This window comes from Astatotilapia calliptera, chromosome 5, assembly GCF_900246225.1.
Source record: "Astatotilapia calliptera chromosome 5, fAstCal1.2, whole genome shotgun sequence".
In the NCBI taxonomy this organism is placed as follows: Eukaryota; Metazoa; Chordata; class Actinopteri; order Cichliformes; family Cichlidae; genus Astatotilapia; species Astatotilapia calliptera.
In genome coordinates, this window is record NC_039306.1 from 26,037,296 (window position 1) to 26,064,236 (window position 26,941).

A 26,941-nucleotide genomic window follows, 5' to 3' on the forward strand; every position below is an offset into this window, starting at 1 on the left:
ATAAACTGTATAGTTTAATTTGTTGATTGTGCAGTAGGCTGGTGATAGAGAAGTAAAATGTTATCCAGATGTTCACTAGAGTCGGTAATGTCAGTAGCATGTGGCGTTCTCAACTGCACTGCCAATGATTTAGCTACATTACTAAATGCCATCTTTGGTTATGCTGCAGAGATTCGTATATGTGGGGAGCTGTCGCTGTGTCAGCTGCTTCTTGTTTGGGAATCCTTCATCTATTGTGGGAATATTTTCATCTCAAATGCAGCACGAATAAAAACTTTTATCCATTAATTTATCCGATAAATGTTATTTTAAATTTGAAATGAATGGGCAATCTTTCAGAAAACTTTTAGTAAATAATCCCCAAAACTCGTTCTGATTTGATAAATTAAGAGTTTCTGTGGGGCTAAAGAGTCGTCTCTCTCTTGTTGCAGCAGTCTCAGAGGTTCATTACAGAAATAACTGTTCAGGTCTCTGTAATGAACTGCTCAATGGACAGGCTTTTATCTGTTAACAAAGAATCATTGCTTGCATTATTTATTGATAAATATAACGAGTTTATTAAATAATTAATGATGCATAATCCCTATTTTGTCTCTCTATGTTTAAATGCTTTTTCCTTGTTTTTCACTATCCTATAAATTTTGCTTCAACTTGATTTTCCTCACCTTTACCTCTGTGTATTTCTGTCGTTTGATCTCCTCCCTTGTATTTGCAGTCAGATTTTCCCATTTTTGTTGCAGTCTGAAACTGTACAATTGACCTGTGGGATGGCAGAATTTATGGTTTGGACTGTCGTTTCCCAAATTTGGCACATACAGGTAAAGGCTTCAAGTTAATGCTTTCAGACCGAAGGTTTCAGTTAAAATATTAATAGATATTTTTTTTTAAATTAAAGATATTTTAAGATTTTCCCTACAAGAGTTGATTCTAAGCGACCGGTCTTTAAATATACGATCGGACTGTAGCAGAATTCAATTATTATGATGTGAATATTACTTATAATAAATAAATACTGATGAAATATTTAAGGTTAAACGTAACGCTTTCGTACCCGTATTACAGGAGAAATCCAGCGCGTCCCACGAAGATGACGTCCTCATCGGGTGACGTGTCAGTTTGTTTACAGCGGTGAGCAGTCGGCTGCAGCTGCTCAGACATGGCTGTTGATATCACGTTACTTTTCAAAGCCAGCGTTAAGACGGTCAAAACCAGGAACAAAGCCATAGGGATTGGCTTCGACTCGACCAAAGATGAAATTTTCAAGAGAAGTAGACCGAAGAGTGGCTTCTCACCGAGGGCGAAAGAAGTGGTGAGTGTTCATCCAGGCTAGCGTTAGCTAACTTTGCTAGCACAGTGGCCAAAGTGCTTTACGTTTAATGGCAGCTTCTAAACTTACTACTACTTTGTAGGAGCAACAGCAGCCAGTGAAATACAGTGCATATACGATGCTTACCACTTCTGTTTCCTTTGGTGTGTTGGCGCTGTTCGTGGTTAGCCGGTGTTCTGTCAACATTTGCAGACTATAACTTTGCTAAATGCAGCATGAACTTAAACTGGATTAGATTTTTTAAAATTTATATTGAATATATGCAAATTATGTTCCAAATTTGTCATAGAATAGATAATATTATGATACGTTGAGATTTGAAATATAAAGGTTGTGATTTTGACTAATACAATAAGTGGCCAGTTAATCGTTTGTTGAAGGCTTTGAGGATCTGTACTGAGAGTAGGGAGCAGGTGAAATAGAGCCTGGAGATGTGCAGGTATGCTTTGAGAGAAGATGAAAGTCAGTAGAAGCAAGACAGAATACATTTGTGTGAATGAGAGGGAGACAGGTGTAACAGTGAAGCTGCAAGGAGCAGAGGTACTGAAGTTTGAGTAGTTTAGATATCTGGGGTCAACCATCCAAAGCAACGGATAATGCATAAGAGGTGTGAAAAAGAGTTTGCAGACAGGGTGAAGAAGGTTGAGGCAATGTCAGGGGTGATTTGTGAGAGAAGGATAGCACCAAGAGGGAAAGGGAAGGTTTGCAAGACTAGACCTTTTATGATGTATGGCTTGGAGGTGGTGGCACTGACAAAAACGACCGGAGGCTGAACTGAAGATGTTAAGATCTTCACTGGGAGTCACCAGGATGGACGAAATTAGAAACAAACGCATCAGAGGGGCAGCTCGGGTTGAGCAGTGTGGAGGCAAAGTTAAATAGGTAAGGATGAGATGGCTTGGGTATATGCACAGTCGGAAGAGAAAATACACTAGGCAAAGGATGCTGAACGTGGAGGTGCCAGGCAGGAGGAAGAGAGGAACACCTAAGAGGAGACTCATGGATGTAGTGAAGGAGCACATGCAGAGGGTTTTTGTGATAAAGGAGGGTGCTAGGGATAGGGTGAAATAGAGGCAAATTATCTGCTATGGTATTTTGTAAAGGCAGCTGAAAGAAGAAGAAGAAGAAGAATATCCCATCGATGTTAATGAAATGCTTTTATGCCCTTATATACTTTGGTAATCTACAACTTTTACAGATACAATATTCACTCATTAAAGTTATCTGGGGATGTCCAGGCTTGCTACATGTGTGCTCAACTGTGTTTTACAATTCCTGGTTATTATTATAATAACTGTATTTGTTGGAGTATGCCGTTATTATAAGTGCATATTATAAGTGCATACGCCACTTCATATAAAACATTCTTGGCACAGATTGATAGGTGTGGGCATCATAGGGAGAGAAATAAGTCAGAAATGTTGTTTCATAGCTGCTGGTGTGCAGTCTCCCAGTCTATATTCTCATATCTGACCAAATTCTCATGAAAACAATCACTCAAGGACAAAAGTGTCACATAAAATATATATATGTATTTTCCCCAACAACTGATATTCAGAAAAAATTTTACACGCTTGGATCAGCAGTTGATATGGTTATTTTTTCAGAAACCATATAAATATGAATAGCTACACAACTGAAGAAGTATGTTTTCATTTCTTCCTTTCTTAGTTTTCTGGTAATAGCCAGTTAAAATGACCTTGGTCTCACTGAAAAATGCTAGCTTTTTAATACACTGTCAGTAATGGAATTTAGACTTCATCTCCTCTAATACTGTAATAATATAAATTTATTTGTAGAATTTCACATAAGACTAAATATATTGGGGAAAACAGTTTTGGATCTCATTTTATGAGACATTGTGTTGATTCAGGAAATGTCATGAAAAACATCTTAAATTATCTTTTTCCGCTGAAATACAGACCCATCCTCTATGGTTGACGGTACAAGATCTAGCAGTGTACATGTTGCTTGTACGTCTACTGCTACACTTTGGCCTGACATGAATATCTCAAAAACAAACCTCTTCAAAGGTACCTTGAAGAACCACTTTACGTATCCCAAGGGGAGTCAGGGCTTTAAGTTGTACCTAGAGCTGGGCGATATGAGATTTTTTCATATCACGATATGTTTTTTTCATTTCAGGCGATAACGATATCTATCACGATATAAGCCAAATAACTATATTTGTAAGATTTAAATGTGCCGTTGCTCACAAGTAAAATGTGAAATAATCAGCAGCTTGTTTTTATTTAAATATTTATTTCCCATAATAAGTTCAACAGGGTAGATGTACTTAAGGAACATGAGACTTTTTCAGATAAATAAAGGCAAATATTGCAAACTACACAAAAGGCAGCCGCTAAAGCGTTTAAGTTTCAAAATAGGACAAACGAAACAGACTAAATTGTCAATTCCACTTAGAAACAAAATATTAATTCTAAAAATAAATCTTAGTTTGTTTTACAGAAGAACAGACAAAACTGACTAACTTTTGTCAATATCAAATAAACTGAGAACTAAAAGGAAATTCTCAATCTCTCCTTGTTGTATAGCTTAGCTTTTCAAACAGTTTTAACAGTTACTTTAGTCTGACAAAAGCCGAATGACGAATTAGCGCTTCCAGTCAGAGACTGTCCACGTCCACGCGTACACGGGTATTTTTGAAAACGGAGATTTTCCGTTTTCGTTTTAAAAAATAATCCCGTCCACACATAAAGGCAAAAATGAAGGAAAACGCTGCTATGAACATGCCAAAGCAGCAGGTGGCGCTAGATTCCTAACCGTGCAGAAATGTTGGCCAATCAGAAGTCTAGAAGCCTCGGTGGGTAAAAGTAAACAAAGCTGGGGCATAGAAGCAGAACCGAGTCGTATGTGTGGAGGGACAGTAACTGTGTGTATATGTAAGCATTTAAACACTGCAGAGAGTAGAATTAACAGTAACAGTATTGTAGAAATTCATTTCACCGAAACAATAACGTGACGCACAGTGTCACGCATGCACCAGTTTATTGTATTTCCAGACTTGCTTTTGGCACAATTTACAGTGCATGCTACTCTGTTTTTTGTCAGACTTGAAATAGCCGAAATACCTTCACACTATGGAACTTCTATGGCTCTTCCGTTCGACAATCTCTCCGGCGTTGGAACCATCATCTGTTTTCTCTTCGGTCACGCTCGGTTGATTTTTCTAGTCGGCACACTCATTTCCTCCATTACCCGCTGGCTGCTTCCCAAACAAACACACGTGCGGCTTGGCACTTGTGCTGTACGTAACAAGTCACGCGACGTGACGCTGCGGCTGTGATTGGTTCGGCTCTGCGCTACTTAGTTTGGATTGGCTGTTCTTTTCTTCTTCTTTTTTTTAAGAGGACAAGAGCGGCGAGGTCTATCGCGATAGCTTAATTTCTCTATCGAGTAAAAGTTATATCGCGATACATATCGTTATCGTTCTATCGCCCAGCTCTAGTTGTACCCGATGTCTTCAGCCATCAGCCCGAGGCAAACATGAGCCCATTTGCTGCAGCTCTGCACAACCAGGTTTTTGTTATGTTCTGTTACATGGATATTAGAAATGGTGGTTTAATAAAGGCACTGCTGCTTATTCAAGAGAAACCCAAACCTATCCTGTGGTGGCTGCACCCTGCTCTCCTCCCCCCCTACTGCTGTCTCCTTCGCATTGCAGATATCATCTCCGACCATCTCAGTGAAGCCGTTTTTGCCGAAATTGAAAATGTGAGCTTGGAATGTCCTGACTGCTTACAGTTATGTCGCGGTTTTCACCCACGTCTCCCCGGCTCAGCTATCCTTTTCTGTCTCTATTCGGCATCACATAGGCAGTCATTTTTATGCAGGTCGCCTCTTCCCATGTATGATTCCATAAACATGCTGCAATAACATTTTCTTTCGGCTCTCAAACAATTTCTGGGGAAAGCTGATCCTCCCAAGAGCCAGTGATTAAAGGTGGAAGATCAAAACAGAGAAAATATTAAATTAGGTCCCCAGTAACAATGTTGACGGCCGGCACCTAATGCACAACAGATGTGGGTGCCCTTCAAGACATGCATAACTCTCCCGCTAACTCTCCCTCCTAAATTCCCATTGAAGCTTCGCAAAAATAGAAAGAAAACATCAAAGTTGACAAATACACAGTGGACCTCTGAGACTTTTTTCTTTTTCCACTCAAAAGTCAACACAATGAGAAAGGAAATGTAGCTACTTTCAAGTCGATTCAAGAAGGGTTTGATTGACTAATAAGAGGGCCAGTGTTTGCAGGGTGGGGTTTGGTAAGGGGAATCTTTTACCTCATAGGGGTTGGTTTTGGGCGCTGTGATCTCCGTTTCACCGCTCACCTCGTCGCTCTCCGCAGCATGCTACCCTTCTCGAGTTTAAATGGGGAAGGTCACTCTAAAATTGTCAAATTGGGTGTAGAAAATAGCGCTTGGCTCCCCACTCTGCGTTCAGTATTGGTATTCCAAAATTGGCTCCTTCTCACACTGTTTTCTTTGAAACACTGAAAAGTGGGCCAGCTCTTAAAATGATGTTGTGTTGTTAGAGGGGCTCTTCGCTGTGAAAACTTTACAGTGAAATGGTATGCTCTAGTATTTTCGTAACATTTAGTCTGAATTTTTCGACGATGGTTAAGTTTCCAACTCCAGTGTGTTTTCTTTTTTTTTAAACAATTGAAATTTCATTTTATGTTTGAGATGTTATAAACTAAATCAAGCTAAACCATTGTGAAAGTGAAGTTAAAATTATCACCTTGTATCACACCGGGACGTTAAAGAGGATCAGTGAACTTGCAAAGGTCAGAGTCGCCGATCAAAGTTGAAATAATCGTTAGAGATGTGTTTAAGAGCCTGTGGGTGTTTTGCTTCAGATGAAACTGGAATGAATTTGCACATTTCTTCTTGTGCTTAACGGATCACATACAGATGGTGTACAGCCACAGCAGCAGATGTTACATGACATTTATGAGTTGTTTAGGGAATGTGGTGCACAAGTATGCCCCCCCCCCCCCCCCCCCCCCCCACAGTCTTTGTAGAAGTAAAAGTAATTGGCAGTCAAAGAAAGGTAAAACATTTATCATAGGGATGTTAAAAAGCCCAAAAGCCAGATCAGTGAAAAATAAAAGAATTGATATTGTACATAATATGTACTAAAGCAATGGTAGCGCCTTATTTAGCCACATTTTGCAAGTTTGCAGTCAGTAATTTTATATTATGCTTCTGCTCATCACGTTACCAAAGTACAACACAAAAGGTAAAACGCGGTCTCATATAGCTGCCTAAGCCAAGTCTATGCTGAGCGATTTGCAGGGATCACGCTCAGATGAACAGTGCTGCTAAATGGTCTCTTTTACCAGTTGGCCTAATCTCTGCACTGTTTTCCCATGAAAGCCAGGCAAATTGAATTTTGAGGCATCTGCTGTCAGCCCTGAGCAGGATCGTGATCTTTGTTTTACTGCACGCAACAAAAGGTTTGGAAGGACTCATGAAAATGAAACTAACGAGCAAAAAGTGGTTAAAAGCAGTTTTACAGATGCATGACAAGCTCTAAGTCATGAGGCAGTCATTGCTTTTCTGTAGACACGATTGTTAGAGATGAACAAGCAGCAGCTGTGGATACTTTAAATACTGTCTTACGGCATTATCATTAGGCAAATGTTGCGATTTCCCAATACTAATGACAGCAGACTGCATTCACCACTCTTAACACTAAAATCCGAGCCATGAAACTCCAACAGATGTGTACTTATCTGTTTAAGCAAATGACAACTATAAAGAATACAATTGGGCCTTTTGTTACAGGATAAAATGTGGAAATAAGTCATGGGGTATTCATTATTTGTTGTCATTTCACATTGATACTGAATGCACAAAATAAAACTAAAGCAGATGATACTGTTTCAGTTTTGTTTTTAAAGCAAAGGTCAAAAGACGAGTTTGTTTACTGTCTTAGAGGTAAAGACTCAAGTAGGTTTGAGTTTTCCAGTACTGTGAGAATCTGACTCGAATCAAACGTCTAGATTTTCCATGCACTCCGCAAATTACTTTGCTTTATTAAATCACTGAAGTGTTTTCTGTCTTTATAGATTATGTCTTTTTCTTGCTCGTGTTTTTGAAACTAAAGTTTAACTCAAGTGGTTTTGTTTTTGGTTCTTTTTTGGAAGTGAATTATATCAATTCAGTGATGTATAATACACTGAAGGAAAGTTGCAGTGTCACTTACTCTGAAATTGCATTTCTGGTACTTTTTAGGTGTTTTCAGTGCTACTGTATGCAGGGGAAAAAACGTATTTATTATAATGACCATGACAACTGATACCAGGTTGGCAGGAGATGCTCATTAAGTACATCTAAGTTATAGAGCTAGTGATTTTGCTGATTTATTACCTTTTGTTGTCAGGATTTCAGCATGTGTATCCTGCTGTCCTAAGCAGGGGTGAGCTTTCTTTTATTTACTTGTTTCACCAGGGGATGCCAATGTGGACAGTACGTTTCTTACTCTTCTATGACCCACTGTGTGCAGTACTGTTTGCATTATATTGTATATGAATATTGAACATTAATAAAGTGTAATATAAGATTTCCTCCTGGGCTGAAACAAACACGTGGACTTGCAAACCATAATTCCAGTTCGCTGTGATAATATTTTGGCAGTTCTGAAAAACAGACACAGGTTTGCGTCAGTCCAACCAAGGCAACTTGACCGGACTTAAGTAAACAAAAGAGATTCAATTCAAAAACATGCTGAAATAATCACAAAACGTGATTAAGTATGCTCTCTAAGGAATATCAGTAAATACAAATACTTACACAACAATATTTTGAATCTAATGGTAGATACTGTATGTATCTATTATATTATGTGGTGTCCTTTTTTAAAAACAGTTCTGTTTATCTCACATGCTTAACGTCACCTTCTCTTCAGCTGCCAGCTTTGCCTTTTGTTTATTAATTAATTTTTTGTCCCGTGTTGTCCATTTGTGTTTTAGTGAAACGTTACAGCCCCGCCCTTCACATCTGTTTCATATGAAATTGATTATTAAGATATGATGGCTTTGAATGCATGCTTGAAATCGGTTTAGGCAGGCTGTAAACCTTCCTCAATAGTTTTGCCACTGACTCAGTCCGTCTCACTAAGCTCCAGCAGCAGGACCGTTACAAGTTGTGATTGAACAGAGATGATTGCTGAATGCTTTCCATCTGTCTTGAAGGGGAGAAATGTGACACAGTTGTAAAATACAATAGCGGTAATGTGGTCATTTCAGCTTTGTACTCTTTACCGCAGACTATACATTGGCTGATATTCCTCAGTATTTGAAAATCTCTAATATATGATTCAGACTCTCCGTCACTTTTCAAATCCATCCTTGATCTGACCTGTGTGACAGTAGATGAAGAAGCACCGAGACTGCATGCAAGCGCTGCTTTCCACATCTTTGTATCGAAGTGAATTGGCCGGTTAAACTCGTGACAGATTAATACAACTTTAGCACATATTAAAAGGGTCGAGGACCCAGTTGGTAAATATTCTTAAAAGCTTTCTTTGATTACTCCTTGTTTGTTTATAGAGCTGGCTAAAGCTTCCTAACTGTGAATAGACATGAGAAGACAAAACTCAGCCCATTAGAGAGTCAGACATAAACATGATAATAGAGTCAACATGTGGCTCAGCGTTCTCCTCTGAAGCATCCTCTCTGCATCAGGGCCACATTCCTAAACACAACATAACGTGGCGTCAGTATGGATAGCCCACAGTCAGGACACACAGGAACTTGAACCAAAGCAGGGCAGTCATCATCAAATTCTGTCAGTTACCTGGATTAAACAAAACAAAGAGCTATCCAGGCTCTTTAGAAAATCTGCTAGCTAAGCCTTTTCTCTTTTCTTCCTCATAATAATCCCCCCTGATGGTTTGTTTGGGCTCAGTCAGAGCTGGAGGGAACCAAGGGGAAGGAGAAAGTGAGGAGGTAAAGTGGGGGTCTTTGATGATGACGAGATTAGATATAGCCCGGCAGACTGTCTCCTCTTGCCTTCCCTGCGAGCTCTGCCTCACACACACCTGCGGCAGCTACACGTTACACTCACACACACGTTCACGCGTACCTATGCATACACATATGTGGTGAGCCGCATGCACAAGGCCACCCCCTTCCTCATTGTTCAGGAATTACTTGCTCTTTAAGGTCTTACGTTACAAGAGCAATTGATCCCTCTGACCCCCTGCAAACCCTTGAGGTTGTGCTGGGAATCCAAGCTCCAATGTATACACACAGGAGGCAGCTCAACCCCCAGAGCAGCAGTCTTTGACACTCCCCAGCACCCCCACAACACACAACAGACACACACACACACACACACACACACACACACACACACACACACACACACACACACACAGACCTTCCACTGTGTTCCAGTGCTTTGGGCTTAGCACTGCCTGCTGGTGAAAAAGGTGTAGTACCACGAGTAGAGGTTTGTAGTCAGATAAACTTTGTACAAAGCTGAAACCGAGTGTTAATTGCAAGCAGGAAACAGTTTATAGTAAAGACAAGCCAAATCGTTCTTGGTGTGGAGGAGTTTATATTTTCTAATTTCAAGTCTAGATTACATAAATATCTCTGTGTTTCATTTAGGAACTTAGACATAACATTTCACTTTATTTGTTCCTCACAAAATCATACCAAAAGACTCTAAACCACAACGAACGAGTTGAAATGTTACAGCAACAACACAAAGCAACTTTTAATTAAAAAAACAAAAACCAAACAGTCCAATTTTTGCTGTAAGATGTTGTTTCCAAGCTTGTTTGCAGTTCAAAGCTATAAAAAACTTATAAAGGTTGTTACAATGATAACCAGTCTTATTCACTGACATGCTAGATTTTAATTATATGAAGGATTCTTTGCATGTGTTTGATTAACTTCAAAGAGCAGTCCGTGACTCTACGTACTACTTCATGTCATTAATATAATTCATCTAAATGGTTGCAATAAGACTGTGTTGCAAAGATGGCTGTGTCCAATTAATACCCTCCAAACAGCAAGCTGGAAGGATTGCTCATGAACCTCTACAGTGTGGGAATGTTTCAGAAACACGGTCAACAGTGTGGTGCATTGCAAATGGCTTATTATGCCAGTGCAGCTATTAACAAGACATCATCCTGTCCTCACTTAAGCATTATATACTACAACTGTCAAGGTACTGAGTGTATTCTGTTTGTAGTAGTTGCCTAAAAAGGGATTTTTACCTTTTTCCTCTCCATGCATCGTCTTAACATTGTCGTGGGCCATTTTATATTGTATTTTTTGTATTTGTTTTAACAGTGGTCATATTAACTGCGTTAGCTCCAGAGATGAGGTGAATTCAGAATGTGTTAAGGATTTTAAGTCAAGTGAAAGCACTGATTTGTCAGTTAAGGGAAGCGCCGACTGTTACATATGCAGATTAATATAACAGTGTCACAGGAGTCCTTTTGAAGTTGTGCTTCAATATTATTCTGATCAGGCATCTGAAAAAAGGTCTGTTATTATTGTGATAACTGACAAACACCTGTGTTTTAATCATAGGTCTTTTGTTTGGTAGTCAAGATACTGTCAAATTTACCGAACAAGAGTGGTTGTAATAATATTAAAAACATTTTTAGATGTCATATTTAGACATTATAATCATGTCAAATGAACAATATATTAAAATAATATACATTTATGATGTAACATTAAAGTTTGATTACAGATATAATACTGAATGAGTTGCATCATAAAATGTCACATGACACGATGATGCTCACCCAAACATTATTGCCGTCTGCTCCCATGCGATATTTTCTAGACTTTAAGTGTGTACAGTCATAATTATGGTTGGTCAGTGATTGATTGAGAATGCTGCAACAGTAAAACTAGAGATTTACTAGAGCCAATTTCAAACAGGCATGTTTTGAATAGGCTCTAAACTAGTAACGAATGCTGATCTGAATGACTTTAAACTATAAGTACGGTTCTGTTCTCCCTGAACCCTCCAAGCTCAACTGCACTGAACATCAATTAACTCCTGACCTCACAAATAATTGTATTATTAGCGGGGGTCAGCCTGCCTTGTCCTTGCCTGCGTTAGCATGCCCCCCACAGCAGTGTCGTACGTCACCCTCTAAACCAGAGAAGGACTTCTGGGTTTCTAACAAATTGCTCGGCTCTGTTTATCACAACACCTTCTTTATGCCCTGACAAACGAGTCATTTTTCAAACGTCAGCTCAAATAAAACACCGCTTTAAGTCACTGTGACGCTAGGAATGAATGTTTAGAGACATTATTAGACGACTGGTGCCAGGTTACTCTTTACAGCCAAAGCAATTTGATAATTGAGGCTGTTAGCGTGAAAAAGTGAAGGCTGAAGACAGCGTCGTTATGCTATCAAAATAATCCCCCACGCTCTGTGCTCGCTGTCACAGTCAAACTCATTGTGTCATTTTTCAGTCCTGCGCCTGTCTCAGTTCTGTCTTCTTGTGGATCCAACAGAGCCTGCTGTGTGTGCTTTCACACCCTCTTGTAGCCTGCCAGCAGAAGTCTGTGGACAGGGAAGCAATTTGGTCTTTTTTAATATTTGACTGAATTACACGAGCAAATATTGGATTGAACCAAGTTTCCTCTGGTTTCCCTTTGCACACACACACACTCCTGGACTTTCTCTCTGTGATAAATAGCAACAGATCATAAATTTAAAGCTTATTGGAAATGGCTCTGTCAGTGCTCTGTATGCTCTGTAAGCCCTTGGTTTTATTTATGAGAGCTGTTTGACGGGCAAATTGCTGGTTTGATTTTTGTATGTCCTGGAGTTGATGAATTGTCATAAGTAAATATTGAGAATTCACAGAGATAGAAGGACACTGGTTTCCTGTCACTTCCAATAAATGTAAAATTATGCATTTACTCTGGCTCTGTTGGAATGTAGCTGGGAGAAAATAGTTTCCTCATACATGTCTGGAAAAAAAAACAATGTTGACCAAAATTAACATATTTGAAGGTGCAACTGCGTATTTAAAGACTTGTTGACATGATGGTGATGGGGTCGAGTAATGCTACTTCTCACTTTATCTTGGCAGATCACGAACATCACCAAGCTCAAAGACTTTCTGCTACAGCACAGAAAAGATTATGTGAGCGCCGGAAGGTAAGCTTCTCCAAACAGTCACAGTAATCCACCACAATCAACAACAGCAACGGCAAAACCCTTCAAGGCTGCAGGGAAAGCTGATGAGGGCACAAACGCTTTAATTCTGACAAAATTCAGAGAAGGTCAGGAGTCAGGGTTATTTTCAGCGTGCGTGAGTGTCTGTGCGCGAGCTACAGGGGCTGCCTTCTGGCACAAGGTCAGCAGCGAGTCGGGTGGTCTGTAGAGGCAGACTCCAGTCTAATTGTCTGGAATAATTGAGCTGCAACCAAGTGTAGAGCAAATCACACCCAGGGACTAATCCAGGCCTTCCTCTCTCCAAGGCCCCTCTGCGTTGTGTGTGTGTGTGTGTGTGCGTGTGTGTGTGTGTGCGCGTGCGTGCGTGAGTAGCCACTGTTGGGAACGAGTTGTTGATGAAACCTCAAAAGAAAACATTAACTAAGCATTAGACATGTCAGTGGGTTGAGTGTGGTAGTATTTAGTGATGGGACTGTCCACTGATATGTTTGCAGGTCTTGTATACATTCAGCTTTTCCCATAGCTGTTACTATCTTCCAGATTTCCTGTTAACCTCTTAGTCCTCAGAGTAATTGTGACCTATAGTTGATAACTGATTTATTTACACTGATGTTATAACATGATGTAATGGTAATGAAACTAAAGTCCTTCAATGGATGGCTTGTTCAGCTTCAAATCTTGTAATTATTATCAATTATTTGTTGTCAAGTGACATCTCTATTTCCTGGACAGCCACCCACAAACTAATAATACAAAGGGAAAAGACTCAAATGTGGATTGTCATATTTACTTTTTAAAGTTTAAAACACCTAGCTAAAGCAAAATACAGACTTTAGCTTGCTTACTGCCTTGCTTCCTTAGGTTTCCCCCCGCAAAGTATGCATTGCATGATGGGATGCTTAACATGATGCTCACTTAGGACAAATTTGGAGTACACTGTTTAAAGCTGCGCGTGGAAATGAGGGAAGGAGTATTTGGACAAGTGCTTTCTCAACTTGAAACTATTCACATTACGGCATGTCTGTCGGTGTAAAACTAAATATGATGTTTGTAAAAGTCTTCAAGCTCACTCTCATTGCTCTGGTGTGTGTTTTACAGTCTCATTTCATCAGACCTTTCCCGCATGACAGACAATGACCGTGACCAGATCGACCAGGATGCTCAGATCTTTATGAGAACCTGCTCTGAAGCCATCAAGCAGCTACGCAATGAAGGTGTGTCTTTTATTTCTGTGCAGCAAATCAACTTAAATGGAAATTTAAACATAACATATCTGGAAATGCTGATATGGTCTTGTTCATACTGCATGCTTTCCAAGTCAGGAAGTCTTGACTGTAAATATATTATTGTTGTCATCTCAGCTGAAAAACAGGTGATATCAGCTCAGATAAAGGAGCACAGGGGAGCGGTGCTAGACCTCATTGAAACATACCTAAAAGGTGAGTTTGTAGCTAATTACTGAACTTCTAGTGAGTCCTCTGTTACCTGTTTTAATACTTCATAATTCTTTCATAATGCATCTGACACAATTTGATCATACCTTGCATCTTTGGTTTTAAGGTGTATGCAAGCTGTACTCTGAGCAGAGAGCAATTAGAGTCAAGAGAATGGTGGACAAGAAGAGGCTGTGAGTATTTGCATTCCTCACTGACCTGTTGTCACTCATCATTTTTAAACTGCTTGTGATTCATGTAATATTGTGTTCTGTGGTCACAGATCAAGACTGGTACCAGAGCATCACGGTCCAGTGGAGAAAAAAGTGGAAGTGGAGCCCACAGAGGAGGACACCGTTAAGGAGGGAAGTTCTGGTAAGTCAACATGCAAAGCCTGTCACGACAAGCCCTACTGCATTTTATTAGAACTTACCTGACTCCAAATTATGCTTTCTTCTTCTACTTTTTTGTGATCTCATATATTTCAGCTTTTTTTAAAACATATATAATATATATAATGTCATGGTGTCTTATCACAGTGTCATTGCACATGATGATGATGATGATGATGATGATTCTTTGTGATCTCAGTTAAGATTGAAAGTTAAGTATGAGTATTATTCATATCATCATCCATAGCCAACATTGGCAGACAGGAAGCAATAAGTAGCACTATTTGGATCAGTTAACTGTATTAAATGTTATAATTAGGGATGGGTATCGTTTAGGTTTTATCCGATACCGGTGTCAAACCAGTACTTTCGAAACAGTGCCGGTGCTTAAACGGTGCTCAAACCGGTGCTTAAAGAATGGAGAACACACACTTTGTCCAAAAACCTCTCATGTTCAGCTGTTTTTTTGTAGAAAGATAACAATGTTAGCCTTTTCTGCAGCTATAGGGCATATATGGTATCACTCTTGGCTGGAAGCAGTGCTTAAACAATGGAAAAAACACAAACTTTAAACCTCTCATGTTTAGCTGTTTTCCACTTTTTCTTTGGTCGTTTTAGCCTTTTTGGCCAGGGTGAAGGGAGTATCTGCCATCAAACAAGAAGACAACTGCATGTAACTACGACGGTGTTTGCTAGTTCACCTTACATGCATTAATGTAATAACGTGGTTAGCCTACTCAACGTAAATTACACACGGACAACATTAAGCTACTCACGCAGAGAAGAACGGCTGCTGCTGCCATCATCATCCGTCATCATTTCTGCTACACTGGCAGGGCTAGGGGCCAGGACTCTCCTCTTCGGGTTTTTGGGAGATGTTGCTAACTCTGTGCATTTCTCGGCTTTTAAAAAAATCGCTATGCGTCGCCAGGTTGGTCGTCAGATTCCAGGTGTTACCTCCTTTGCACAGTATCACCTTAAAGCACTTGTTTCAGGCTGCTGAGTTTGCATCTTTTGCTGTGAAGTACAGCCAGACTTTTGACGGCTTCGCCTTGGGCATTTTTAATCTGTAGCTCGAAAAGAACGTACGTACCTGGGCCCGCCTACTATCCTTGCAAAGGTAAAATGATTGGCTAGAATCCAAAGTGTATGACATCTCAGGGAAAGAAAAAAAAAAGCACCGAAATGTGCGCTGCTTTTCGGTCTGGTTACTACTGTTTATGTCAGAACCGGTGCCATAATGGCATCGGATACCGGTACCTATCCCTAGTTATAATTACAGTAGTCAAAAAGGACATTTATTATTATAATCTTGTCAACTTGATTTGTATTTGAAAGTGAAAACTGCTTTAAGAGACTGCTTCCTGAAGGCAGTTGAACCAATTTCAAAGCTCATCTGGACTCACAACACACTCACTCTAAAAAATAAGTTACTGAATGCTGGAATAGCTTACCAAAGGCAATAAAGGAGTATGGACTAAATAATAAACTAACTGAAGATATTCCATTTAAAAAACTCCATCATAATAACTGCTCAAGGTTATATTTTCAGAGAGGTTTCTTATTGTAACACGTCTAAAGTTGTCTTTAAAAGTCTTTTGTCTTTCGCCCTTTAGAGAAGACTGCATCATCAGAGGTCCAGGACAACCCTGTAAACCTGTGGGAGGAGAGCCGAGTGGAAGATGAGCTCTCCCCAGAGGAAATTCAGATGGTTTGACACCTTAGAAAATATTTATGTATACAGAATAATGAATGAATAGATCTGCATGTTTCAAACGTTAATGTTGTACTTTGACAGCGTGTCGGTGCACAGGGACAACTCGTTGTTGATTTTTGCCAGAGGTTTGAAGGGTTAAAGATTTAGAGCAGCAAATGTCAGACTAATTTGGATTGTTATTTGTCATCACAAAAGCAGCTTACAGGGATTTCCTGATAAGGCAAATAAAAGTGGAAATATATTTACACTAAATTAGCATTTGACATCTGCATTATACATATTTATTCAGTACTGTGTTTATGTCTAGTTTGAGCAGGAAAACCAGAGGTTGATCAGTGAGATGAACAGCCTGGTGGATGAAGTGAGGTGAGTCTCCATCTGTGTATGTTCCCTTCTGTTTTTGATAAGTCTGTTTTAAACAGCATGGCTGAAATGTTAGATGTTGATCAAGACAGGATTAAAATTACCCAAAGATTTGAGTGTTTGCAGATTAGTCCTCTGGTGGCTAATAAAACTAAATGAAATGGATCTGAAACACTTGTGATAAAAATCACTAAACACTAAATGTTCCCCTAACATCATCTGGAAGGGCTTATATATGCTAGCCACATTATTTTCATTGGATGCTTCATGCCAGTGTTTGTACCCACCAGGCAAATCGAAGGGAAGGTGGTAGAGATCTCACGACTTCAAGAAATCTTTGCTGAGAAAGTCCTGCAACAAGTGAGCTGGGTTCCTTCGGTTTCACACAGGCACTCTGTTAAGTGCACGGTGCATTGTTGTACACAGACTTATTGTCCATCTTATTCTCCATGACAGGAAGCAGAAATAGACAACATTCATCAGCTCGTCGTTGGTGCTACAGAGAACGTCAAAGAAGGCAATGAGGATATACGAGAGGTACCTTTTACTGCACTGGGGGAAAAACACACCTCTGCATCACATATATTGGCTGTACATTCTCCGGTCACTTTATTAGATACACCTGGGTGTTAGACCCCCTTTTACCTTCAGAACTGCTTTAATTTCAACAGATTCAACAAGGTGCTAAAAAAAACCTCTAAGATTTTGTTTCATGTTCACATGATAGCGTCACACACATGCGGCACATTTATCAGCTCCACATCCATGATGTGATGCTCCTGTTTCACATCCTAAAAGTGCTCTGTTGGTGACTGTGGAGGTCACCAGATCCTGTTTTCATATTTGAGAAACCAGTTTGAGAGGATTTGGAAGCAGCCATCAGAACTAGAGATGGACCGATCCGATATTACGTATCGGTATCGGTCCGATACTGACCTAAATTACTGGATCGGATATCGGAGAAAAATAAAAAATGTAATCCGATCCATTAAATATCACGAAAGCACCTCACAAAACTTGCAACACGCCGTAACTCACCTCAGAACGTTAGCAGTCGGAGCAGTATGCATCACGTGATAGAGCGGCTGTGACATGCGGGACCTGTCGGTGGTCTGGATAGCATGTGGAGCTTCGCTAGCAACCCGGCATTTCATCTCCGACAAAGTTATCCCGAGAGAAGTAAAGCAAGTGTGTAAGTCCATCTCTGAATGTTTGTAAAGCATTCCTGCGTTAAGCTTAACAAGCGATATATGGAGCGACTGCCTCTTCTTGCTGCTACTTCAATCGTGAAACTGCTTAATGATCAGCTGATCGGCTTTTCTGTCGTGAGTCTGTCTCTCTTGTTTGCTTTTGGCCCACTTTGCACCAGAAAGAGGAAACCAGCGGCTGAACAACAGCAGCACGTTTAAGCTTGATAAGCTGTTGTTAGAATGTATTTATTATTACTTTCTACACCAGGTTCTTTTTCTACGTAGCTGACGCTGGTAACTGTGCAGGGGCGGATCTAGCAAAGTTTAGCCAGGGGGGCCGATAGGGCATTAACTGGGAAAAGGGGGCACAAAGACATACTTTTCTTTCTTATTCTCATTTAAAATGTCGAGCTTTTAATAAATAATTATCTGACACACAAAGTTTTAATTTGATGCAAAATGAATAGAAGTCAATTACTGTATATAGTAACTATTAAGTCTAATATATATACCCTAGTAAGCTATAGTACTTTTTCCTTTGGGAAGGTACCATCTGTGCAGTCTGCAATTTTGTTGAAGAAAGATGTTGAATCTATTTAATATTTCTTGAAAAAGAATTGATTTCTGTGCATTTTTTTTCACACTGCATCAAATTAAGGTTGATTACGTCGATTAAGCATCATGAGGTGGAGTGTGAGGGGTGGTTCCCTATTTTTTATTTATTTATTTTTGTTGTTGCTGGGAGTTGGAACCCTATTAGTTAGGTTGCTTAATATTTACGCTAAGTACTCTTTAAAATACCAGAATAGGGAGGATGGTGTAGGTCTAAGTTTATTAGATTGATCAGTATTGCTGAACTATGAAATGTTTTTTTTGTATACAGGTATAACAGAATAGCTTTAGTGTAGTTGTTGTTTTAAACTTGAGTATGAACTTATACAAAATGCAGCAAGATATTTAAAAAAACAGTTTTGTTGATTAAAAAACACTATATCGGATTCATATCGGTATCGGCAGATATCCAAATTTATGATATCGGTATCGGTATCGGACATAAAAAAGTGGTATCGTGCCATCTCTAATCAGAACATAGGTACTCTGTGGACTGTGATGCTCTTTTGCATACCTTGGTTGTAACAAGTGGTCATTTGTGTTGTTATTGCCTTCTTTTTGGCTCACAGCAGTCTGGCCATTCTCTTTGGACCTCTGGCATGAACAAGGCATTTTGGCCTAGAGAACTGCCATTCACTGGACAGTGATATCAACAACCGTGCCACGTTCAAAGTCACTTAAATCACTTTTTTCCCCCATTCTGATGCTCAGCTTGAACTTCAGCAGGTCTTCTGCATGTCTAAATGCATTAAGCTGCGGCAATGTGATTGGCTAATTCAGTATTTATATTGACAACCAGTTGAACAGGTGTACCGGTGAGTATATATGTGACTTATATTTCCACTCAGTAAAATGTCATTGTGTTTACTTCTTTTTAAGGCTATCAAAAACAACGCTGGATTTAGGGTATGGATCCTCTTTTTCCTCGTTATGTGCTCTTTTTCTCTTCTCTTCCTGGACTGGTATGACAGTTAACACGACTGCCCAAATGGACTCTGGACAACAAGAAACTGCCTGAAGCTGATACACAATGCCAATCTCAGAAGTGATTGTACAACTAACTGAGAAGTGAAGTGATGGCAACAGCGAGACTGAACGTGAGATTATGTCCTCAAGTTTAAATGGCACTTAATTCTTCCCTGATTCTATCTAGGGTAGCTTTAATATAAAAATGCACTTGTATTTTAACATCTTGCCTTTCTCAGCCATGAGTAACAATGGTTTGACTGGATTTCGATCCCTGTGAATCTCTTCCGATTTATGCACTAGAGCGTATTTGCATCTTGACATCACAGTCCCATGTATTCAAAAAGATTTGTTCTTTATGTAAAATAAATTACTCTAAATGCTCAAAATGGTTTGCAGATTGGAGCCGAATAAACTGTACTGGCACATCAGATACACTCAAGTAAAAGCAAATGATTCTCAACTAATTTATAGCAAATTTAACGTGTACCTTCTCTCATTAATTCATGATGATATTTCATGATATAAAACAATTTTTATAATTCGTATCTATGTGGGTTTGCAGATAACATCAAAGGCAGCTGAAGCCGCTGCCTGCCTTGGTTTGTGTCAGCTAAGGAGAAAGTAGCTGTTGACTTCTGATGTTTCTGTTAATCTGTTTATAATGATTAACTCAGATTCCAGTGACAGCATTAAAGTGCTTTGAACATTTTTTTCCTTTGATGTCAGCTCAAGAGCAACTGGAACTTTTAACTGTGTTTATTTTCTGTGCCGAGGGAGTTTTCAGCAGCTCTGACATGACTTGCTCTCAAAGTAATGAATAAAAATCTTCTTTTGCATAAATGGATTGCACATAGACGTCGGTGTGAAATGTGGGCACTTTATTTGAGTTTTTCATTTGACATTTTTTTTATGTAGCAAATGCACTTCAATGGCAATCATTACATTGTTTGAAAAAGGTACATAATTTGTGGCAAGTTAAGTTAAATGACAAATACAGAAAGGAAACAACAGGACAAGCAACTACTGTCAGATTGTTCCACTACATCAGCCTAACTCTAGTATCTGTGGTGGCTGCTTATAGCCATATATGGCGACATTAATCAATGCGAAGCATTGCGCAATACAGTGTCTTCACTAGCAATGCAAAAAACATTCAGTACAGTAGCTTAAAAGTTATGCTCTGTAAAGTAATCCTTAAATAAGTGTTGTGTAGCCAGAAAATCAAAGCACATTGTGTTCACAGAATCCAAATGAATGGAAACAATCATTCATGTCTGTTTGAGGGGAAAAAAAGAAAGAGAAACTTGATCAAACACTCGGTTTTTTTTAAAGCACTATATGCAGAGAGCAGTACAGCACAATTTAAAATATGTTTTCTGCTGGTACATTTCCTCCAAGTCAAGCCTTTGTTCACAATACCATAACACTAAGACATTTTCATACAGATGGCCTCAGTGGCAAATATCCTGTCACTTCATGAGAAATTTACCACTCGCCCAACCTCGAGATTTCCAACATGCTCATATCAGTACTTGATGTATTGGAATACAAAGAGATTCAAAGCAAACTGATTGTTATTAAGAGTCGTGCGTGCATAAAACAAGCGACGCAGACACGAGATGGTTCACAGTCGTTTCACAATCTGAGTACTAAAGTGAGCTCTGTTACATATGTGTATGTACAAAGACAGTGAATGTGTGTGTCAGTGTTTGTTTCTGTGGCTTTTTTCTACACGTTTGCCACTCAAAGTGTAAATAAATAACAGTGTATGCTATTCAAACAAACCTGTAAATCCACCCAGCTGTTAGCCTCACTTGCAGAAATTCCTCCTACTGTAAGCATCAGCTGACCAAACTGCATCAACAAGGCAGCATAGCACCTCAGCCAAGAGAAGTGGATTTTTAACCATTAAAGCCACAGGACTGGGAGGTTTGCTTGAATGGCACAACCATATTATTTATTTTTCTGCAGCAGGCGAAGCCACCACCTGATCCCAGGTTGGTTAAGCCAGTTTCTGGGCAGTCTCCGTCTCCTGCTGGGTGACCTTCTCCTCAGACATGATGGTCACCCATGGTGATACTGACCGAGTGATGGTCTGCTTGGCTATGTTGTAGTGGTTAATGAGTGTGAAGAGACGTCCGCGGCCCCCAGGGCCCTGAGGGGGGTAGTTGCCATACAGCCCAGCTGGCATGCAGCGACCTTGCTGCTCCAGAAAGAGAGAATTAAACATACTGGGAGTTAACTCATTCAGTGCACACAATAGGTGATGACAACAGAATATAGATTGGAGCAAAAGAGCACAGAAAACAACGCAAGCTAAATCTTATCATTTAAACAGTTATACAGTGCTGTGCAAAAGTCTGGAGGCACAATTTGTGTCTTAAATTTTGCTTTGGAAAATTGCTGCAGTGATTTATTCTAACATGTGCAAACATGCATGTATATAAGGGGGGAATGTATACAGTTGTAATTAGCTTGAAAGTCAAAATATTTGGTATGACCGCCTTTATTCTTCAAAACAGTCTCTTAGTCAAGCTTTCTTGTCATCTATTTAAGTAGTCTTCGAGAATAGTTCTCCAGACTTTTCATTTGTTCCCTGACAAGATGACCCCACAGTGCTTCAGTAATGTTGAGGCCAATCCATGACTGATATTGTTTCCCTCTGTTCCTATACCCAGGTATGCTTTTACTGCATTAGTTTGTTTGGGATCAATGTCACCCTTTTTTTCCAGATGGTATTGCATTGTTGATCAAAATGTGATGGAACTTTGGCAAGATGGCCAACATCACTGGAGGAATACAGCCATGAACCATGAACCTCCAACCTTATTTTACAGATGGCAGATACAGATACAGAAACTCACTGTGGTACCTCTCTCCTGGCCTCTGTACATTGAGCAATTTCAACCACAAGTTTCAAATTAGACTTTCAGACTAGTTCTTGTATAATCTGGCATACCTCTACCTTTTCACCTTCCCTGAAAATGGCTTCTTGACAGCAACACTTCTACTGAGACCATTTCTGATTAGGCTTTACTGGACAGTAGAAAGGCCACCTGAGGGGCCAGATTCATCTCTCTGGTCCTGTGTCAGGTTTTTGCTGGATTTTTTTTCCCGATTTCTTAAGGACACCATGTCACGATGTGCCAGGTGTTTGGGTAATAGCTCTATGGGAATCACCTTGTTGGTGAAAAAGTGCTGGAAGCAAAAGTATTGGAGGCAAAATCTAAAGAAATAAAGGGTGACTCAAGACTTTTTCCCAGCACTGTAGGTAGAGGGATCAAGGCTTTGTGGTGAGATAATAATCGATAACCTCAGACCCACAGCTTTTATTGTGAGAATATGTCATTTTTGCAGACCAGCAGTATGAGACGATAAAAGCCTTAGGTAAGGACTAATCTAAACTGCTCCTGGAACAGGAACACAACTGGAAACCAGTCAACAAAATTAATAATGAAATTTTTTATTAAAAGTAGCCATGTTAAGCTATTGCGAATTGCTGACCATCATGGCTGTTTCAGCAAAGCTATTTAATGCGTTTTATTGCATATTGACTGAACATTTTGTCTGTAATATGAAAAATGTACTGTTTGACCTCTCAAAAATTACATATTTTCACACAAACAGGTGGCACTGGTAATAAAATGTAGATTTATTGGGGATCTAAGGAAGTTCAGATAAGAGTTTTTTGTTTTTAAATCCATGGTAAAAATACATTTTCTATTTATGTCAGCTTAAATTGTATCAGTGAATGTAGTGTCAGCACTCATGATCAGTTAAATCCTCATTTAAATTAGACATTTAAAATAATGCAACAAAAATGCTTTACTGCATGAACGGTGAAATGTTTTTCTTACCGTGTAAACAAAGCTGTCAGGACAAGGCTGTTCATACTGGTAGACCTTGTAGACCACGAGGAACACTATGCACATCAGGAAAGCCAGAGCACAGATCACCAGCAAGGTCACCTAAAGGAGACGCACAGTGCCATCGTCAGCAGAAGACCTACGAGACAGCTCCGTTAAAGGACACCATAAATAGACTCCCTACATCTTGATGAAAGGAAGCGAGTGGGCAGACTGGAGCAACCTGTAATAGCTTCTTTGATATTAAAGGTTGAGCGAGAGTAAAAGGTTGCCATATTGAAGCAAAAGAAAAAAAAAGATGTAGACAATTATGTGGAAGGTCATAAAGTAAAACGGTGACAGTAACATCCAGTCAGGTCTACAGAATAATCTGAATAAATTAACTCGACAAGAACACAGTTTGTGCGGCCACCTGTACAGTTCAGCTCCCACCTCTCAGGGGAGTTATGTAACACCTACTGGAGCTACTGGGCAGTGGGAGTGAGCGCGTCATTATTACCCAAGATGTAACCCCCCCCCCCCCCCCCCCCCCCCAAAGGTGTGCTTTATGCAGCAGGATAAATGAATATGCTAAGTTATTTGGAGGGAGGGAAAATTTCTATTTTAAAGCAATGTCAGTGAAATGGTTCTGTATCTGTGAAATTTCACAGTTGCAGCAGAGAAACAAGACTTCACATATTATGAGCAATGTGCCACACATCCAACAACTCTTTGAGGGGTTGTTGTTTTTAGTTTTTTTGGCCCACTGTGTTTGGCTCAGATTTGATAAGATTCTTAACAGTGTGCGTCGATATGAATGACAGTATTTGCTTTTTATTTGTTTGCTTGAATTGGACAGTTACACAGCAGAGCACACAGTGCAGCGTGCACAAAGCAGAGCAACAGGAGCTTATTACAGAGACTCTCTGTGATGAAAGGCCCGCCTGCAACATTTCAAAGCACCGACGTGAGGATGTAGGCTGTGTTCTCTCAGGCAGTGATGTGCCTCGGTGGCTTTATGTTTGAGAATTAAAGCCCTACAAAGAGAGCCTGGCACTGCTCAGAGATATTTTTTCATCTGTTGATTATGAATGTAGAGGGAGGATCGCTCAGTGTGGGCACAGGACATGCGGAGATGGATTTATAGGGAGAAAGGGCATCTTTTACGCATTCGTTTCTTATAAAAGCAAAACACGCGTTTCAATCATTCTATAGGTGTGCACAGAAAAATCTATCATCTAATCAAAGGAGCATTAAAAGGTGGGAGAGATGCTGCCATTTGGAGGCCATCACCATGGCAGCAGCTGAATTAATGAGAGTCTCAGGGCGGGGTTAAGTGAATCAGTGAGCATTATGTCTCTCTGTATAGCCGGCCAAGATTACAGGCAACAAGGGAGGACAGGGAGGCGAAAGAGGGCTGAATGAAGGAGCCAAAAGGTATGAGCTGTGCTGGGGAGGAAATATTATGATTGGAGGGGGGATGAAAAATGTCCTGAGCAGCAGGCAGACACATGTCTGCTCTCAGGGATGTGCATGTGTGGGAGTATACTGGGAAATGGATGATGCATGAAACACAGATTGTAGCAGCTCCGTTATTCTTACTTTGAGTCGCTCAGAAACGCCTTCAATGATGCTTATTGAGAACTCTGCGATTTTGGGAGATCGTAGCTTTCCCTTTTTGCTCTCACCATCATAATCTGCCTTTGTCTTCACCACCACCTGGCAGGAAAATAAAACACAGCCGCTTCATGAGAAGAAGAAAAAAAAACATGACTGGTAAAATCGGCATGTTTATTTTTAATGCAAGTGATACAGTTATAAGCAATATGACTGAAGTGATGTGTAATACTGGAGAGATGTGTAAGACTGGTTACCCCCCCCCCCCCCCCCCCCCTAATTAGAGTGATGGCAATACCACTAAACGCGCTGGTTCCCTCACTTTGAATCACAAATATCAATGGACATTTTGGTAAATCAAAAAGCATACCTTATCCGGTGGGGGGAACTGCAGCTGACTGGCATCTAATGGTGTTATAAGAGGGATGGTGTCAAACCCGTCTTCAGAAACCACCTTCCCGTTGGTTTTCTCGCTGAAATTATTGCCCAGTTTAACCATTTTCCCTGCACGGAAAAACGCCAACCTGAGGGGGTCAAAAAGCAAAAACAAAAAAAACAAGCACTCATTAAACCTAAAGGAAAAGCATTATCCATCGTCCTCTACCCCACAAGATTGCATAAATATTCCAGGAATTGTGCATTATGTTTTTGTTTCTCTCACAACAATGCAATCCAATCAGTGTAATGTGCACGATGTGGGGCGTTTTGTGGGCCACGAGAAAACCCGTTGAGCACAAAAGCGCAGGAGAGGACAAGCAAAGCTCGGGCTGATGCATCACCGTGAATGGGGAAAATATACACAGAAATACGCGTTAATGCATCCAAGCACTTACCAGCTCAAGCGATACAGGGGGTTGATCCGTGAGCCTCTCGCAGTGTAGTGGTTTTATTCCTGCAGTACTGCTTTGTGCCTTCTTGAGGTGTGACGCAGCCGATTTGCGGGGAGCTGGTGCACAATATGGCCAGCTGGGTTTGTGCGCCGCGTTACCTCCGAGCTGGATGCTGCTGCTGGTGTCTGGCTGCACTGCAAGTGATGTAACGTCCTCATTACATCCATCCATACACACACACACACACACACACGCAGGAACCCACTCCGACCAGCGGCTGTAAACCCTCTGCTCTCCAACTACAGTAAGATTTACAGTTAGGATGAAATGTCACTTTGCCCAATCATAAGGCGATCCAAGTGAAAGAAAAGAGCGCTTGTTTATGGGCATCCACATTTAAGTTTGCTGTAGTGGTAGTATATGTACATAAGATATTTGAAAGGGAGGAACAAACTTAGATGCTACTTCATCCTTTTTATTATTCATTTATTGGTGATTAGTTGTTTGGATTTTAATATCAAAGGTTCTCAACATGAAGCTTACACACCGAAACATGTGGATCAATGAGAAAAAGACACCTTATAGATACACCCTGTGTCTATTAACAAGCAACACGCGATCCACAATTACACGAACCTTGGTCATAATATTTTTTATTAGACTTGGTTTATTCTAGATCCTTATTATGCCGCCACCCTATAAAAATCCTGGACTGAAGCTAGCATGTTTCTTTATTGTATCCAGTAGCTTGTTGCCTGGCTACCGCGTGAGTAATGGGTTTAAGGACAGGATGACAATGAGCTCATCTGTTTTTGAGATTTGAAACACACACACACACACACACACACACACACACACACACACACACACACACACACTGCAAGCTATATGGCACTCTGCTGGTTCTTCCAGGTGATCACCACAGTTTCAGGGGCTCAGTGAGGTTCTGCTTCCTTATGGGTATAAAAAAAACCCTTAAACTGTGCTGGGTTTGATCTGGTTCTGGTATGCTGTGGGAGTCAGTGGCAGATTTAGAAAATTTTACATGGAGGTGCGAAGGAGGGCCAAGAGGTCTAGGCAGGGTGGCGCATACCTCTTCAGTGAACTATGTGAAAATCCCCTGTGTATAAATAAAGTCAACAAAATGTCCACAAAAACAACTTAAAGCTATGTATTGTATCATCATGCCACCCCTCTTGCCCCTGTCCCGATGTTGAGAACCAAAACAAAATACTAGAGGCCCAGAAGGATGCAATCAAACAGATGAGTTTATTGAACACACGCGTGGGAAGATGTACACTGCAAAACATCAGATGTAGATCTCCGCCCAAAAATACACTTCAGATTGCTTTTATAACGCCCCTTCTCGTGTTTTACAAGAACGTAATTTGTATCTTAAAAACATAATTTGCATCTTTTACAGACAATGATCATTTTAAGAGATAAACGCAGACAC

At 40.2% G+C, this 26,941-nt stretch overlaps 2 protein-coding genes across 2 annotated transcripts; one reads left to right on the forward strand and one right to left on the reverse strand.

Moving 5' to 3' along the window:
- The first annotated feature begins 1,062 nt into the window (after window positions 1-1,062).
- On the forward strand, window positions 1,063-19,902 carry stx18 (syntaxin 18). Its single transcript, XM_026168479.1, has 11 exons — window positions 1,063-1,309; window positions 12,432-12,499; window positions 13,616-13,731; window positions 13,879-13,956; window positions 14,078-14,144; window positions 14,234-14,325; window positions 15,959-16,053; window positions 16,367-16,425; window positions 16,713-16,782; window positions 16,879-16,959; window positions 19,104-19,902. The coding sequence occupies exons 1-11, from the start codon at window positions 1,157-1,159 to the stop codon at window positions 19,197-19,199; spliced, it is 975 nt and encodes a 324-aa protein (XP_026024264.1). The 5' UTR covers window positions 1,063-1,156; the 3' UTR covers window positions 19,200-19,902.
- Window positions 19,903-20,050: 148 nt separating this feature from the next.
- Window positions 20,051-25,756, reverse strand: LOC113022742 (neuronal vesicle trafficking-associated protein 1). The gene is made up of 5 exons (XM_026168480.1): window positions 25,489-25,756; window positions 25,026-25,179; window positions 24,641-24,757; window positions 23,051-23,161; window positions 20,051-21,396 (listed from the first exon to the last, which is right to left on the reverse strand). Exons 2-5 carry the CDS (start codon window positions 25,152-25,154, stop codon window positions 21,196-21,198), a joined length of 558 nt encoding a protein of 185 aa, XP_026024265.1. The 5' UTR covers window positions 25,155-25,179; window positions 25,489-25,756; the 3' UTR covers window positions 20,051-21,195.
- Window positions 25,757-26,941: the final 1,185 nt, after the last annotated feature.

Excerpts from the sequence above, each read along its gene's own strand:
- stx18 (XM_026168479.1), top strand. The coding sequence starts at position 1,157 with ATGGCTGTTGATATCACGTTACTTTTCAAAGCCAGCGTTAAGACGGTC. Across the intron at positions 14,145-14,233 it reads ATGGTGGACAAGAAGAGGCT|ATCAAGACTGGTACCAGAGC; the intron begins GTGAGTATTTGC and ends CTGTGGTCACAG. Across the intron at positions 16,426-16,712 it reads AGCCTGGTGGATGAAGTGAG|GCAAATCGAAGGGAAGGTGG; the intron begins GTGAGTCTCCAT and ends TGTACCCACCAG.
- LOC113022742 (XM_026168480.1), bottom strand. The coding sequence starts at position 25,154 with ATGGTTAAACTGGGCAATAATTTCAGCGAGAAAACCAACGGGAAGGTG. Across the intron at positions 24,758-25,025 it reads AGTTCCCCCCACCGGATAAG|GTGGTGGTGAAGACAAAGGC; the intron begins GTATGCTTTTTG and ends TTTTCCTGCCAG. Across the intron at positions 21,397-23,050 it reads CTGACAGCTTTGTTTACACG|CAAGGTCGCTGCATGCCAGC; the intron begins GTAAGAAAAACA and ends TTTCTGGAGCAG.